Below are 12229 nucleotides of genomic sequence, written 5' to 3'. Positions count from 1 at the left end.
CGGAAATAAGATGTGAAACGAGCCAACAGATGACCGACTACGTGGGATCTTCAAACTCGAACCAGTTTCTTAATTAGAAGCCTATTCTTGCTGTGAGTTAAACCTGTTATTTAATTCCATGGCTTGTTGCTGCTTTCAACTTGCCACAGCAGACATTTCCAAAACTGTTGATTTTCTGTTTTTCTGAGAACTCCATCAAAATGTTTTTTGTGACCTGAGTAGATCAACCTTACTTAGACCTTCACCTTTCTTTATTTTCAGATACTGTGGTTAGCTGGTCCTGTGACGGCTCGATTTGTGCCTCATTATTATTCGGCTTCTAATTAAGGAAAAAGAAACAACTAAGGGGTCCGAGTCAAGTTAATTAAAATGAAGGCAAGAACTGGTCATCAATGAAGAAAATGGTTAGAATAAAAACCTGCAACCACTGTGGGCTCTCTAGGACTGGAGTTGGACACCACTGACTGAAATTACATTAGTAACTGAAGTCCACAGCAAGATTTCGAGACAACTCTGGGTTCGCAAATCAGGGATAGAGTTTCCTCCATGCAAACGGCTTATGAAATGTGATATATTTGTAACATATATTTAAGTGCTCAATATTTGACATTAAAATGGAAAAAGGCTGTAAGTTTGTATTGTATTGGGCATGTGAAAAACTAGTTTTGCTACTTTAGCTTGAATGCTTGGAGTCTGTGTAGGTGTGCCTGTCACAGAAACAGTTAGCTGCCCTGCAAGTTCCCGAAAACAGTACAGTGTTGTAACTGCCGACATTCTTGAAAAGCAAATTATGAATTTCAATAAATTTCCTCCCACATCCCATCCGGTTGAAGCTCCTGCCTTCCCACTCGGCTCCACAACAACTCTGAAATGGAATCTTCAGTTTCGACTCGACATTTTTTTTAAATTACGTAATAATTTATATTTGGCAAAAATTGATACTAATGGGATGTGTTTACAGTTCATCTACATCATGGGTCTCCAACTCCAGTCCTGGGAGACCTCAGTGGCTGCAGGTTTCCATTCTCTTTTCTTAATTAGTGAACACTTTTTGCTGTTAATTAACTTCTTTTAACTTCATTTTAAATGACTTGTGTTTTAAGATTCAGTCCTGTGAATTGCTTCATTTTTTTCCTTAAATGGGAAACAGAATTGCGATACGAGGTGAGCCAACAGACCAGCAGCTAAGTTGGACCCTTAAACTCCAACCAGTTTCTTAATTAGAAGCCCATTGATATTATTCATTTAACTACTTTGTTAATTCTTTCCATTTCTCATTGCTGCTCTTATTCTGCTGCATCAGACATTTCCAAAACTGTGGCGTTTCTTTTTTTCTAAGACCACTGGCAAAATGTCTTGTGGACCAGAGCAGATCAACATCACCTTCACCTGTCTTTATTTTCAGATATTGTGTGATGGACACAGGTTAGGTGGTTGTGTGTCGGCTCATTTTGTATTTAGTTATAGTTTGGCTTCTAAATAAGAAAGAAATAATTGGGGGGTTTTGAATCCTAAAGAGTAAGTCAGTTAAAGTGAAGGCAAAAGAAGTTTGTTAGGTTTAGGGACAGTGATCAGCACAAACTGGTCACCAATTAAGAAAAGGGTCAGAATGAAAAGCAGCCCTCCTGGACCGGAGTTGGAGATCCCTATCTACATGAACAAATTAACAAAGGGTGCTCCACATGCGGTTATTGATTGTTCGAACATAAAAGAGTTTTTTATAAAATTAATTACCCTCTAGTTTATTATACATCTTATTTTTAGTTAGAAAGGCCCAATAGCACCCTTATCGTATATAGAACAAGAAAATAGTGTCTATTTATTACGGATCTAGATTAGAGTTACATTGAGACATACGTGCAGTAAATGGTGCTGCACTTTTCACAAATACATTTCTGTGTAAAAATAGTACAAAATGCCTGTTTGCCACTGTTAACTAATATGCGATAAGGTCCTACAATATAAAAATTACCATTTAAAACATTTACTACAAACTGTTCCTTAAAATACAACTTTCCCTGACCGGGAATCGAACCCGGGCCGCGGCGGTGAGAGCGCCGAATCCTAACCACTAGACCACCAGGGAAGATGACGACTTGCCGACTACATCGCCATGATGTATTTAAAATTTACATTTACATAATTGCTACCTTTTTTTTCTAAAGTCTAATATGATCTGAATAAAAACATTTTTCTGTTCGTTGGATTTTAATCACCATTTACTCCAAACTGGTTTATGCCATGCCAAAGACAGGATCCTCTGTAGGACACTCGTGTCAGCACATTAGTGCACCTTAACTTGCTCAATACAAATATAGCCGTGCTGAGCAAGCTATCCAGAACTCTCTCCACTTTTCACCTCAGTTTTTGAACCCTGAAAACGTCGTTTATTTTTTGCCCGATGCATATCAAAGCCCTGGGCCTCGACTAAAACTGGTGTTTTCGTTACTGTTCCCGACTATGTTAATGGGCTACGCGTGTAGTATTCACTCCTCTCGGACGTGATTTACTTACATTATTTTTTGCGCTTTACTGCTTTGTCAAGCGGTCGCTGCATGTACAATACAATTTATTTTTGTACAGCCCAAAATCACACAAGAAGTACCACAATGGGCTTTAACAGGCCCTGCCTCTTGACAGCCCCCCAGCTTTGACTCTCTAAGAAGACTACAAAAAACTCCCAAAACAACCCTTGTAGGGAAAAAATGGAAGAAACCTTGGGAAAGGCAGTTCAAAGGGAGGCCCCTTTCCAGGTAGGTTGGGCGTGCAGTGTGTGTCAAAAGAAGGGGGTCAATACAATACACAGAACAGAACAAATCCTCAATACAGTATAAAAATAAACATTTTTACAAGTACGGACCAAGTGCTTATTATGGAGGGGATTGTCTAAAAATGTTAGCATTGGTTAAACATCTCACTCATGTGCTTCAGAATGTTCATCCATTCTCAACAATATGATATAAAGTTTCTACTTACACTGACATACAAATACGACAGGACAAGCCGTGACGCTGTAAATAAAAACGCTCCCTGAACATTAAATTAAAGCCACCGTCTGTTTCTTTAGGTTCGCGATAGTGCTCTTTCCCCAAGTACCCAATGCATATGTGTCGTATACAGTCTTGTGTATATGCTTATACACAATGCGTTGCTGTCCCAACGCTCTCCAGAAAAATATAATCCTCTTAATTCTCCTTAGGTTTCCATAAACCCCTAGCAAGGCACGCCTTCCCTGCGCAACGTTAACGTCGCCCCACATTCGGCTGCCCTTACAATTCGCTGAGCTCGAAAATACGCCAAGCCTCAAGCCGAGCGGAGCAGGCCCCGCCCACACGCTTTATAAAGGCGTCCCTGGCGGCGACGAAGCGGACGAGAGCATCAAGAGAGTCTTTAGGACGTGGAGGGTTTTACCCAAATTTACCTTTACAAATGGGCCCCGTCGCCTAGCGTTTTCTTTCCTGAGCCTTGCCAAGTGTGGTCTAGTAGCTGCTGGGTGCTGTCTGTAGGAAAGCACAGCTTCAGAAACTAAGATAACAAGGTGAGTTAATAACTGACAAAATCTCGAGATATTTTGTGGGGGAAAAATGAAAGATATTTGTGATCTGCTTCCTGGCCGTGATGGGGGAGTCAGAGGACGGATTAAAGTGTAGTTCAGGCGTCGGTGGATGATGGGTTCCTGCATCAGACAAAGAGATTGCAAAAGATGGATGCACTGATGTGTAATTAACGGGCATTGAGAGTGGCAAGCTGGTCGGTTTTAACCGGAATGAAGCGGTCGTTTCGAATGCTTGGCATCCGCTAGGCGGCGTCTTGAATGTCTAAAAGTGGACTTGCTGAAATGGAGCATTTTTAACAACTGGACACAAATGTTGTGTTGTTTAAAAGTGGACTAGACCTCGATGAACTGTCGACGGTGTATAGGCACGGTGTGCGTCTCATGTGCTTCATGGCAGACAAAGAAATTGAGCCGAACTGCGTTCAGAAGCTCGTTAGATTTCTCGATTTTATGACACCGCAAGCTTTACGGATCACAAGAATAGGGTATTTGCTGAATGAAACCTGTAAGAAGACGATCTTAATCCGTGTGTCCGCCGAAGCCATAAGGTATTTCTTACTACAGTCAAGACGCGTGCAACATTGGAGTGTTCTGATTGAAAAGCTCACCTCCAGGTTTTACTATCGCCAACTGTTTTGAGTGGAATTGACAGTTTTCAACTCGGATGGGCATTTCACGAGGGACTTACATGTGTTAGTTCTGTAGTGCTTTTCATGGAGCGTGTATCAGGTAATTGTATTAATAGAGCGTGTCTTTGTGCTGGATCATATAGTGACACTTTTCATGCGTTCCAGACACATTTCTTTCCACTGGATAATAGTCTCTCTGTATGTATGTATATAACAGCGCCTGAAAACTGGAACAGAATTCATGGTGTCATTATGACCCTAATACGTTCAGCATGGCACATGGACGGGTTGAGTTAGCAGGTTGTAATTGGGATTGTTCAGATTAGTTGCCCAGATCCATATGCTTGGTCTGCTTTTATCCTTGGTTATTCTTGGTCAGAAGGCAGTATGTTTGCTGCCTAATGTAAAAACTGCAAACTGATTACATGGCCTTATCTGCTTTTGCCAAGTGGTAGAGATAGTAGGGACTAAAAGCAGGACCTCCTATTATCCATACGCTCCTTCTCCTTGTTTATAACATTTATCTGTGTGTGTGTTAGATTATTAAAGTAGATAAAAGTATTTGCCTCCCTTCCAAAGCATTTAAAAGTAGGCAATTGTTTTGCATCAGCTAGGTGGATTATCAGTTTCTTTAGTTTTATGCTTATCTTGGTTTAGTCAAGTGTTTGCTGATGTCATTTTTTTTTTCCTTTTTGAAGGTATAACATCACTTTCCAAGTAGTGCTCTAAAACTGGAAAGATGGCATCAATTCCATCAAGCGGCTCACTTGTTGCAACCCATGATTATTACAGAAGTAAGTCCTACAACAAATGCTGTTTGTGTGCATATTTGTGACCAGAGTAGTTGAAATTTCTCAGTCATCAACTCAGTGCTTCATGCGGCATAATCGTTGACTCTATAAATTCACCTTTAAATGTACATTTCATCTCTTCCTGGTTTAAACAAGGTATGCATTTCAGCATGGGATTGTGGAAATAGTGTACATTTTAGTGAAAAATCCTAAATTATTTTCTTCAAAGATTATCTTTCTTCTTTAAAGGTAAAAAAACAAAGCTTATGTACTGCAAAATGTATTAAACTTTGATGTGAAATTAAAAATCAAAAGTATGCAACTTCTATTTTTATACAAGTGAGAGGATGACATACCTTAGCATTCTGCTCTGACCAATCAACTGGAAACTTCAGCCATTTTAAAGTGAAGCATCTCACTGTTCAGTGATGGAAATGAAATTTAAAGCAAGATGGCTCTCTGGCTTAAAAACATGGCAAGCCCTGATAAAACGTCTCTTGTCATTTCTTTTATGAATTTAGTGGACGTGGCTTTTCTCAGTCAGTTTTCATCCATCTATTTTTGTAACCTACTTATTTCCGGCAGGGTCACGATGTCTGTCTTGGCACTACTGCCTACGCCATCACAGGGTGCACACACCCACATATACTCATACTGGGATAATTTGGCTTGCCAGTTTTTGTAGTCTGCACATATTTTCAACTGCAGTTGTACATACAGTAGCTTCAGATCAGGCAGTATTCCTGTTCCAGTGGTCCAGTTTTCATTGGTGGTGCATTGTCTGTTCATTCCAAAGTAAAAAATTTGAGTTTTTTTCAAAACCTCCACATTTGCCAGACATTCTTGTGGGTTCACTTTAGAATGCTTCCACGCAGAATTGAAGTAAATTGCAAGACTCAATTACTGCAATTAAGGTTAACATTTCTGTTCTGGAGGAGTTTATTTGTAAAGAAATGTTTCAGGTAACTGGAAAACAAATAGTTGACTCCTCAGTAGAGATCTTTAATTTAAAAGAGGGAATTTTAAAGTGGTTACATGGAAAACATTTTGAAAATTAAAGCATAAGTAGCTATTCCAGGTCAGTCTTCTCCTTGTGGCCTAAAGAATTTTCCAGGTAAAAGTCTCATTCATGAATGAGTAGAATGCAGCTGTAAAGACACATTTGGGTGTGGTGTTCTGATATTGTTTGATATTTATATTTTCTATGGGTGATCTGGATTGTTGACACTCCACCGGATGAATACATGGTTGTTCCCTGCATGAATCTTTAACAAACATGATTCAGTAGACCAGACTGTGTGTGTTTTGTTTTTTTGCCCCCCCCCCCCCCCCCCAGTTATAAAGAACCCTGAATGATTGAGGGGTGACAAGGTCACAAACAGATTTATGTAATGGTTTAGTTCCATCCATCCATCCATTTTCCAACCCGCTGAATTCAAACACAGGGTCACAGGGGTCAGCTGGAGCCAATCCCAGCCAACACAGGGCACGAACCAATCCCAGGCAGGGTGCCAACCCACCGCAGGGCACACACAAACACCAAGCACACACTAGGGCCAATTTAGAATCGCCAATCCACCTAACCTGCATGTCTTTGGACTGTGGGAGGAAACCAGAGCGCCCGGAGGAAACCCACGCAGACACGGGGAGAACAGGCAAACTCCATGCAGGGAGGACCCGGGAAGCGAACCCAGGTCTCCCAACTGCGAGGCAGAAGCGCTACCCACTGCACCACCGTGCCACAATGGTTTAGTTGCTCTGCAAATATATATTTGCAGCTGGAGATCCACAAAGGGAGAAAAATGAATCCCGTATCATAAAGTAGTTTTTATTCCTGAGCTTTCAACCCCTGCCAGGGGTCTTCATCAGAGGATAATACTTAGACTTACAAGAATCAAAGGCAATATATGGCAAACAATTACGTGGAGGTTGGGGTTGGGGAGGTGGCTAAATCAGTGTGGTCAAGAGGATATTGGGTGTACATTTTATTTATTATGAACATGTTGTTAAGTTTGCATATGCTGGATTTATGTCCAAGTGTCTGTTGATGACGTTCTCATTTGATAGCCAAGATTCGGCCAGCTCTCTGGAACTTTTAGTACTGGCCTTAAATTTGACTTGTACATTGTCCCAGTTAAATGTATGTCCTGTTGATTTAGTATGCGTATAGTATAGATCAATGATAGTGAGTCCTTTCTTCTGACGGCGTTGCGATGTTCCTGTATACGTGTTGCGATTCTTTTTGAAGTTTGTCCTATGTATACCGCTGAGCAAGAACTGCATGGAATGCTGTAAACTGCGTTTCATGTTTCTGCTGTCGATTTCTTGTTTTTAGCATTAAAGAGGACCATGCGCAAATTGTTCATGGCATAAATCCAGCATATGCAAACTTAAGAAGAACATGTTCATAATAAATAATCTGTACACCCAATACCCACCTGACCACACTGACTTAGCCACCCTCCATATATAATATGAATGAAAAAAGCATCAAACAGAAGAAATGTATAAGACATGTACACCAAGGAAGTTGCCCACTGACAACATGTACATTCCTTACTGTAAATTCAAATGTGACAAATTATTTTTATTGTGTCAATGTCATTGATTTTTCCCCATTGGCAAACTACTTCCTGACCTAAGAATTGGCCAAAACAATGCTATCAACAAGTTTAGAAGCCATCCAACTACTTCTGAAGTGTGCTTCTTTCTTAAACAGCACCATCGTGTTAAAACGGCCTGAACACTCACCACTGCCCTTCTCAGTTTGTTTGTATTGTAAATCTGACTGAGATCAAAGTTTACTTACTTACCTACTCTTGCTGTTGAAGTTTGTGATAATGATGATTCAAGAGCTTGCACTGCATTATGCATCTTCTGGTTTATATATTGCAATACTTATAAGCCCAGCTTAAAGACACATACCCGGCATTTGCGCAGTTAGTATTTTTTCTTTCTGCATGTGTATAATATAAAAACGGGACATGCTAATCAAGAGCAACTCCGTATGTGGTATATGTTGGTCAAGTACAAGTTCTCCTTTTTTATTATTTTGAGCTGTCCTATACTAACTGACATATCACATTCTTGAGAATGTACCGCTGGTTCAGGTTGCTACAGATGTACACAATAGCTTCCTTGTCTTCTAAATTGGTTTGTCTTTTTTTAATTTTAAGCCTGAAAAGTTGGTTACTTTACCTTGTTTCAAAGAAATGTCATCCTTAAAAATCCAAATACAGTAGTGGCTTTAAATAATAACCCAAGTTCTGTTACGTTTTAATGAGTCCACATTTCAAAAATGGCAAAAATCCATTTTTTTCTTTAAGTAAGATTAAGTAATGTGTTGTCTGGTGTCATGTTGCATGTGGGTCACAGCTGTCTTCTCATAGCTGTTGCTATTTAAATTTATTGCAGGGCGCCTGGGTTCCACTTCCAGTAACAGCTCTTGTGGAAGTTCTGAATACTCTGGAGAAGTCATTCCACACCATCCTGGTAAGGCATTTTGTATTTTTATCCATTGCCTTATTTACTAAAGGTCAAAAGTAGCAGCAGATTCATAATCATAGTTTATTTCTATGACTGGGGTAGATCTGTTAAGTGACAGGTTTCGAAACGTTTTCAATAAACTTTGTGGGGGGGGGGGGGGGAGTAATGTTTAGTCAAGTGAAAAGGATGGAAGTTACAATACATGCTTGTTTTAAATGAGGGTGTTAAGTAGAATCATTAGGAGAAAACATCTTCAGATTATCCATTATCTTTATAGAAGAATTAGGAGATAGTTTAGTTTCTGAATACTCGGGTTTGTATAAGAATTTCATTTTTTTTAAAACTACTTTCCCTCGATGCTTAAACAGTTAATGATGTAACTTTTTTATTTTATTTAATACCATTTTGTTTTTACTTTTACTGTTTTTGTAATTGATGTAGTTTGTTGGGCTTTAGTGGATGTGCACTTCGTATGAATTGATGGCCGCTATTTTTAAGAGCAATAGAACAGCAGTGTTTGACTAGAAACAGTGTAATTTTAAATACACAAGGGTGCATTTGGTCTAATTTGAATGACAGATTGTTGAACTTTGCGTGATGTTACGTAGTGTTGGATATGTACTAAAATTTTGTCTTTGACATTGATGCCAGCTTTTGGATCTCAGAACCAGAGCTGAAACAATTAATGTGTGGCAAACTTCCTCCCCCCACTACTGTTTAACAGCAATCTCTCTTGTGTTCCGCACATTTCTGCACCTTGCAGCCTTGTCTCACTGTGTTTTCATACAAGGTGCAGTTTCTTTTCAGGCATCATTTCAGAACGAAGAGTGGTGGGAGATTGGGGGTGGTGGGAGATCTTTCCTCTGTGGAATTGCCATCATGTTGAAGACCAGGAGGGGTGGGGTTCGGTATTACCCCTGCTGTAGACTGCAGTGTATCAATGAGGATTTCCACCTTTTGAGTCTTGAGGATGTCAAATAGTCTTGGGGGTCATTATGGGAAGATGTTTTGGTGGATTTTTAAGGTTTTTGAAAACCACAATTTACTTTTGGTACCAAAAATACTGAAATTATGGTTCTGTGCCATTTTACGAATTTTTTTTTTTCTTTTTTTTGGTACTTTTCCAGTATCGGTATACCACATTTCCCTAATGCTTTGCAAGAATATGGTGTTGCCATTTCTATTTGACTAGCTGGCGTTGTCCACCCGAGAAACTTTTGTTGCCTTCCTGTGCTTTTTACTTGTACAAAACTCCTTGTATTTTTTTTTCATTACAGAAATGTGCCATATCAAATTTGTTTGAATAACTTCTGTAAGTGTTGCTTTGTAAACATCATCTTTTTTTTTTTTTTACCTAATTCCATAACAAAATAAACTTGTAGTCCTGAACAGTAGAAATTAAGCTTGTGGACATTTTAGAAGCTCCGACATTAGTCAGTGTGCCTAACACCAGAGTGGGGTCTGTAGAACAGAAGCATAAGCTAGCTTACAAGGGCCTTCATTTTTCTAGTTTATTTAGCTTTGTGACGTTTCAAGAATGTGTGCAGTGGTGGTGTTGACAGGTTTGATTATTACAGGAGACAAAGGGGGTATTGTTTTCCTTTATAAACATTTTGTGCAAGTTAAACATGTTAAGTCTGGTTCACTGGCATTGCTCTGTTAAGATCATATATTTTTGAAAAAGTAATAATGCATCTTGATTTAGAAATTTCTTGAGCCTGTTATTGTGCCAAGTGTAGTTTTATAGGTGTTTTAAATTAATATTCTTGATTTACAGGTCTGCCAAAATCTGATCCAGGCCATTGGTGGTCCAGTTTCTTTTTTGGCAAACATGTACAACCAGCTATGACCACTGTATCGGAAGATCCCCAAAAGTAGGTTGTGCTTTTGTTTGTCAATATTTTATAGCCGTGTTTTTAACATTTTTAGTAACCTGAAGTAGTTGCTGGTCACAGGCATACTTGAATAGCACTGAATACGTGATTGAGTGAATGAAGCTTTGTTGTGTTGCCCTAATCCTTTCCTAGCAGAGTGACTCTTTGGTTGGCATGGTCCTGTGTTCCATCTAACTTTGGTTATTTCTTGCAGCCCTGGGACTTTGAGTGTATCTAATGGCAAGGTGATGTGCAGCTTGGCTCAGGAAGTAATTGGGAACAGTGAGGCCAGTAAGCCCAGCAAACCACAGGCTTGAAGTTTATCGAGCAACCATCGCTGGACCTCGGAACGCTAGGGACGGAGGCCTCTATTTGTTTTGTTTTGTTTTTTTTTGTTTTTTTTTTTTGGTTTATTATTTTTTTTTTATATTTTTTGTAAGGCTGCTTTAGTGTCTTTATTCTGTAACATTTTGTGAGGCATTTTTACTCTTAAACAACAAATTAATTAATAAATACAACACAAGCAGCTGATCTTTTGTGTGACTGTTTTAATCTGTGGCTTTTGTGGACATTTGTCTCATGAGCTAAAACTATGCAGTTAATACACTCTATCTCGACTCCTGACATGATGAATGCAGCTGCTAGATGCACATATCCATATGTTTTGCACAGCATTAGCATTATTTTGGCACACCTATTTAGTAAAGTGCAGGCCTTTTACATTAGGCAAATGTGCCAATGTGCGTATTCAGCCTTTATGTGAGAATTTGTGTGGATTTTTCATTTACAGTTGGCTCGAAACGCATCTGACATTCATCCTTAGGTTGTGTTTTATTCAGGTTTTTTTAGCAGTCTGTGAACATGCTCGTGGGGGGGGGTCAAACAAAGGTCATGGTGGCCCATAGCCAGGACAATATACAATTGAAATACCTTGTGTTTAACTTCTGAGACTACCACTGCACCAAAACGGACATCAATGAGGCACATGCCAAACCAATGAATAAATGTGATCTTCAGTGACATTAGTCTTATGTACTGATTTACCTTACACTAATTCTAACTGGAGAGGATGTCAAACCTAATGACTGCAGTTGCTGATCTTTTCACCAAAGGATGTCAGATTATACAGATCGCTGTCACAAGGTGTGTCAAAGGCCCACAAGGCATGTCAAAGGCCCTGTCACGCTCCATGGCTTATTTTAGCTTTTTTTTTTTTTTTTTTTTCCTTTTCAGTTGTAGAGTTTATTTACATATTCCTAGAGAGTTGGTACAATTGTATAGTGTGACATCCTCAGCAACTCAATCACACCGGTCAGTAAAGTCGCCCCAATAAAATCAACTCACAGAGGTAGGCCCCTAGTTTGGGGGGGGGGGGGGGGTGAAGAAAAGCTTGAGTTCCCAGAAAGCATTAAAATCAAAACTCTGTCACTTGGTGCTCAAAGGTGGATTTGTAGGAACTGCTGTAGTAGCCAGCAGACGGCCCTTCACAGGTTAGCCAGGACTGTTGACCAATGTAGGAGGGGGAAGAGATGGATCTACAATTCAAAGTGAGACCCCTTGTAAAGGGGCTTTCCATTTGTAGACTACATTTTGCATAAGTAACAATATTTTAGCAAAAAATAGTGTTTAAGATTGTGAGCATATGAATGGATGACTTTGACTTGTGTTGTGCAATTTAAGTAACTTGAGATTTTTTTTTTTTCATGAATGTCTTTGTTTTTATTGTTTGCTGTTGTCCATCATTGGTTACCATTGGTTGTCATTCCATCAGAAATGTTTTTATGCCCATTCTCCACAAAAACAAGTTTCCTTGCCCATAACTAAAGGCCACGTAGGGTAAGTAAATTATAAAAATCGGGAGTGGTCACCCATAGACTTTCTCGTATACTCCGA

The 12229-nt window shown here is 39.5% G+C and overlaps 1 protein-coding gene and 1 non-coding gene across 2 annotated transcripts; one reads left to right on the top strand and one right to left on the bottom strand.

Moving 5' to 3' along the window:
• Positions 1-2014: 2014 nt before the first annotated feature.
• Positions 2015-2086, bottom strand: trnae-cuc (transfer RNA glutamic acid (anticodon CUC)). The gene has a single exon. It is a non-coding gene; the product is annotated as a tRNA-Glu (tRNA).
• Positions 2087-3353: 1267 nt separating this feature from the next.
• Positions 3354-10867, top strand: LOC114659296 (pancreatic progenitor cell differentiation and proliferation factor-like). Its single transcript, XM_028811704.2, has 5 exons — positions 3354-3538; positions 4884-4979; positions 8391-8468; positions 10240-10336; positions 10551-10867. Exons 2-5 carry the CDS (start codon positions 4925-4927, stop codon positions 10651-10653), a joined length of 333 nt encoding a protein of 110 aa, XP_028667537.1. The 5' UTR covers positions 3354-3538; positions 4884-4924; the 3' UTR covers positions 10654-10867.
• The last annotated feature ends 1362 nt before the right edge of the window (positions 10868-12229 follow it).

Source organism: Erpetoichthys calabaricus, chromosome 10 (assembly GCF_900747795.2).
Source record: "Erpetoichthys calabaricus chromosome 10, fErpCal1.3, whole genome shotgun sequence".
In the NCBI taxonomy this organism is placed as follows: Eukaryota; Metazoa; Chordata; class Cladistia; order Polypteriformes; family Polypteridae; genus Erpetoichthys; species Erpetoichthys calabaricus.
The sequence above is the reverse complement of the archived record's forward strand: the minus strand, read 5'-3'. Positions and strand labels throughout refer to the sequence as shown.

Bases quoted from the DNA above. Each gene is read 5' to 3' on its own strand.
- LOC114659296 (XM_028811704.2), top strand. From the start codon at position 4,925: ATGGCATCAATTCCATCAAGCGGCTCACTTGTTGCAACCCATGATTAT. The intron at 4,980-8,390 runs GTAAGTCCTACA...AATTTATTGCAG, and splicing joins AACCCATGATTATTACAGAA to GGCGCCTGGGTTCCACTTCC. The intron at 8,469-10,239 runs GTAAGGCATTTT...CTTGATTTACAG, and splicing joins AGTCATTCCACACCATCCTG to GTCTGCCAAAATCTGATCCA.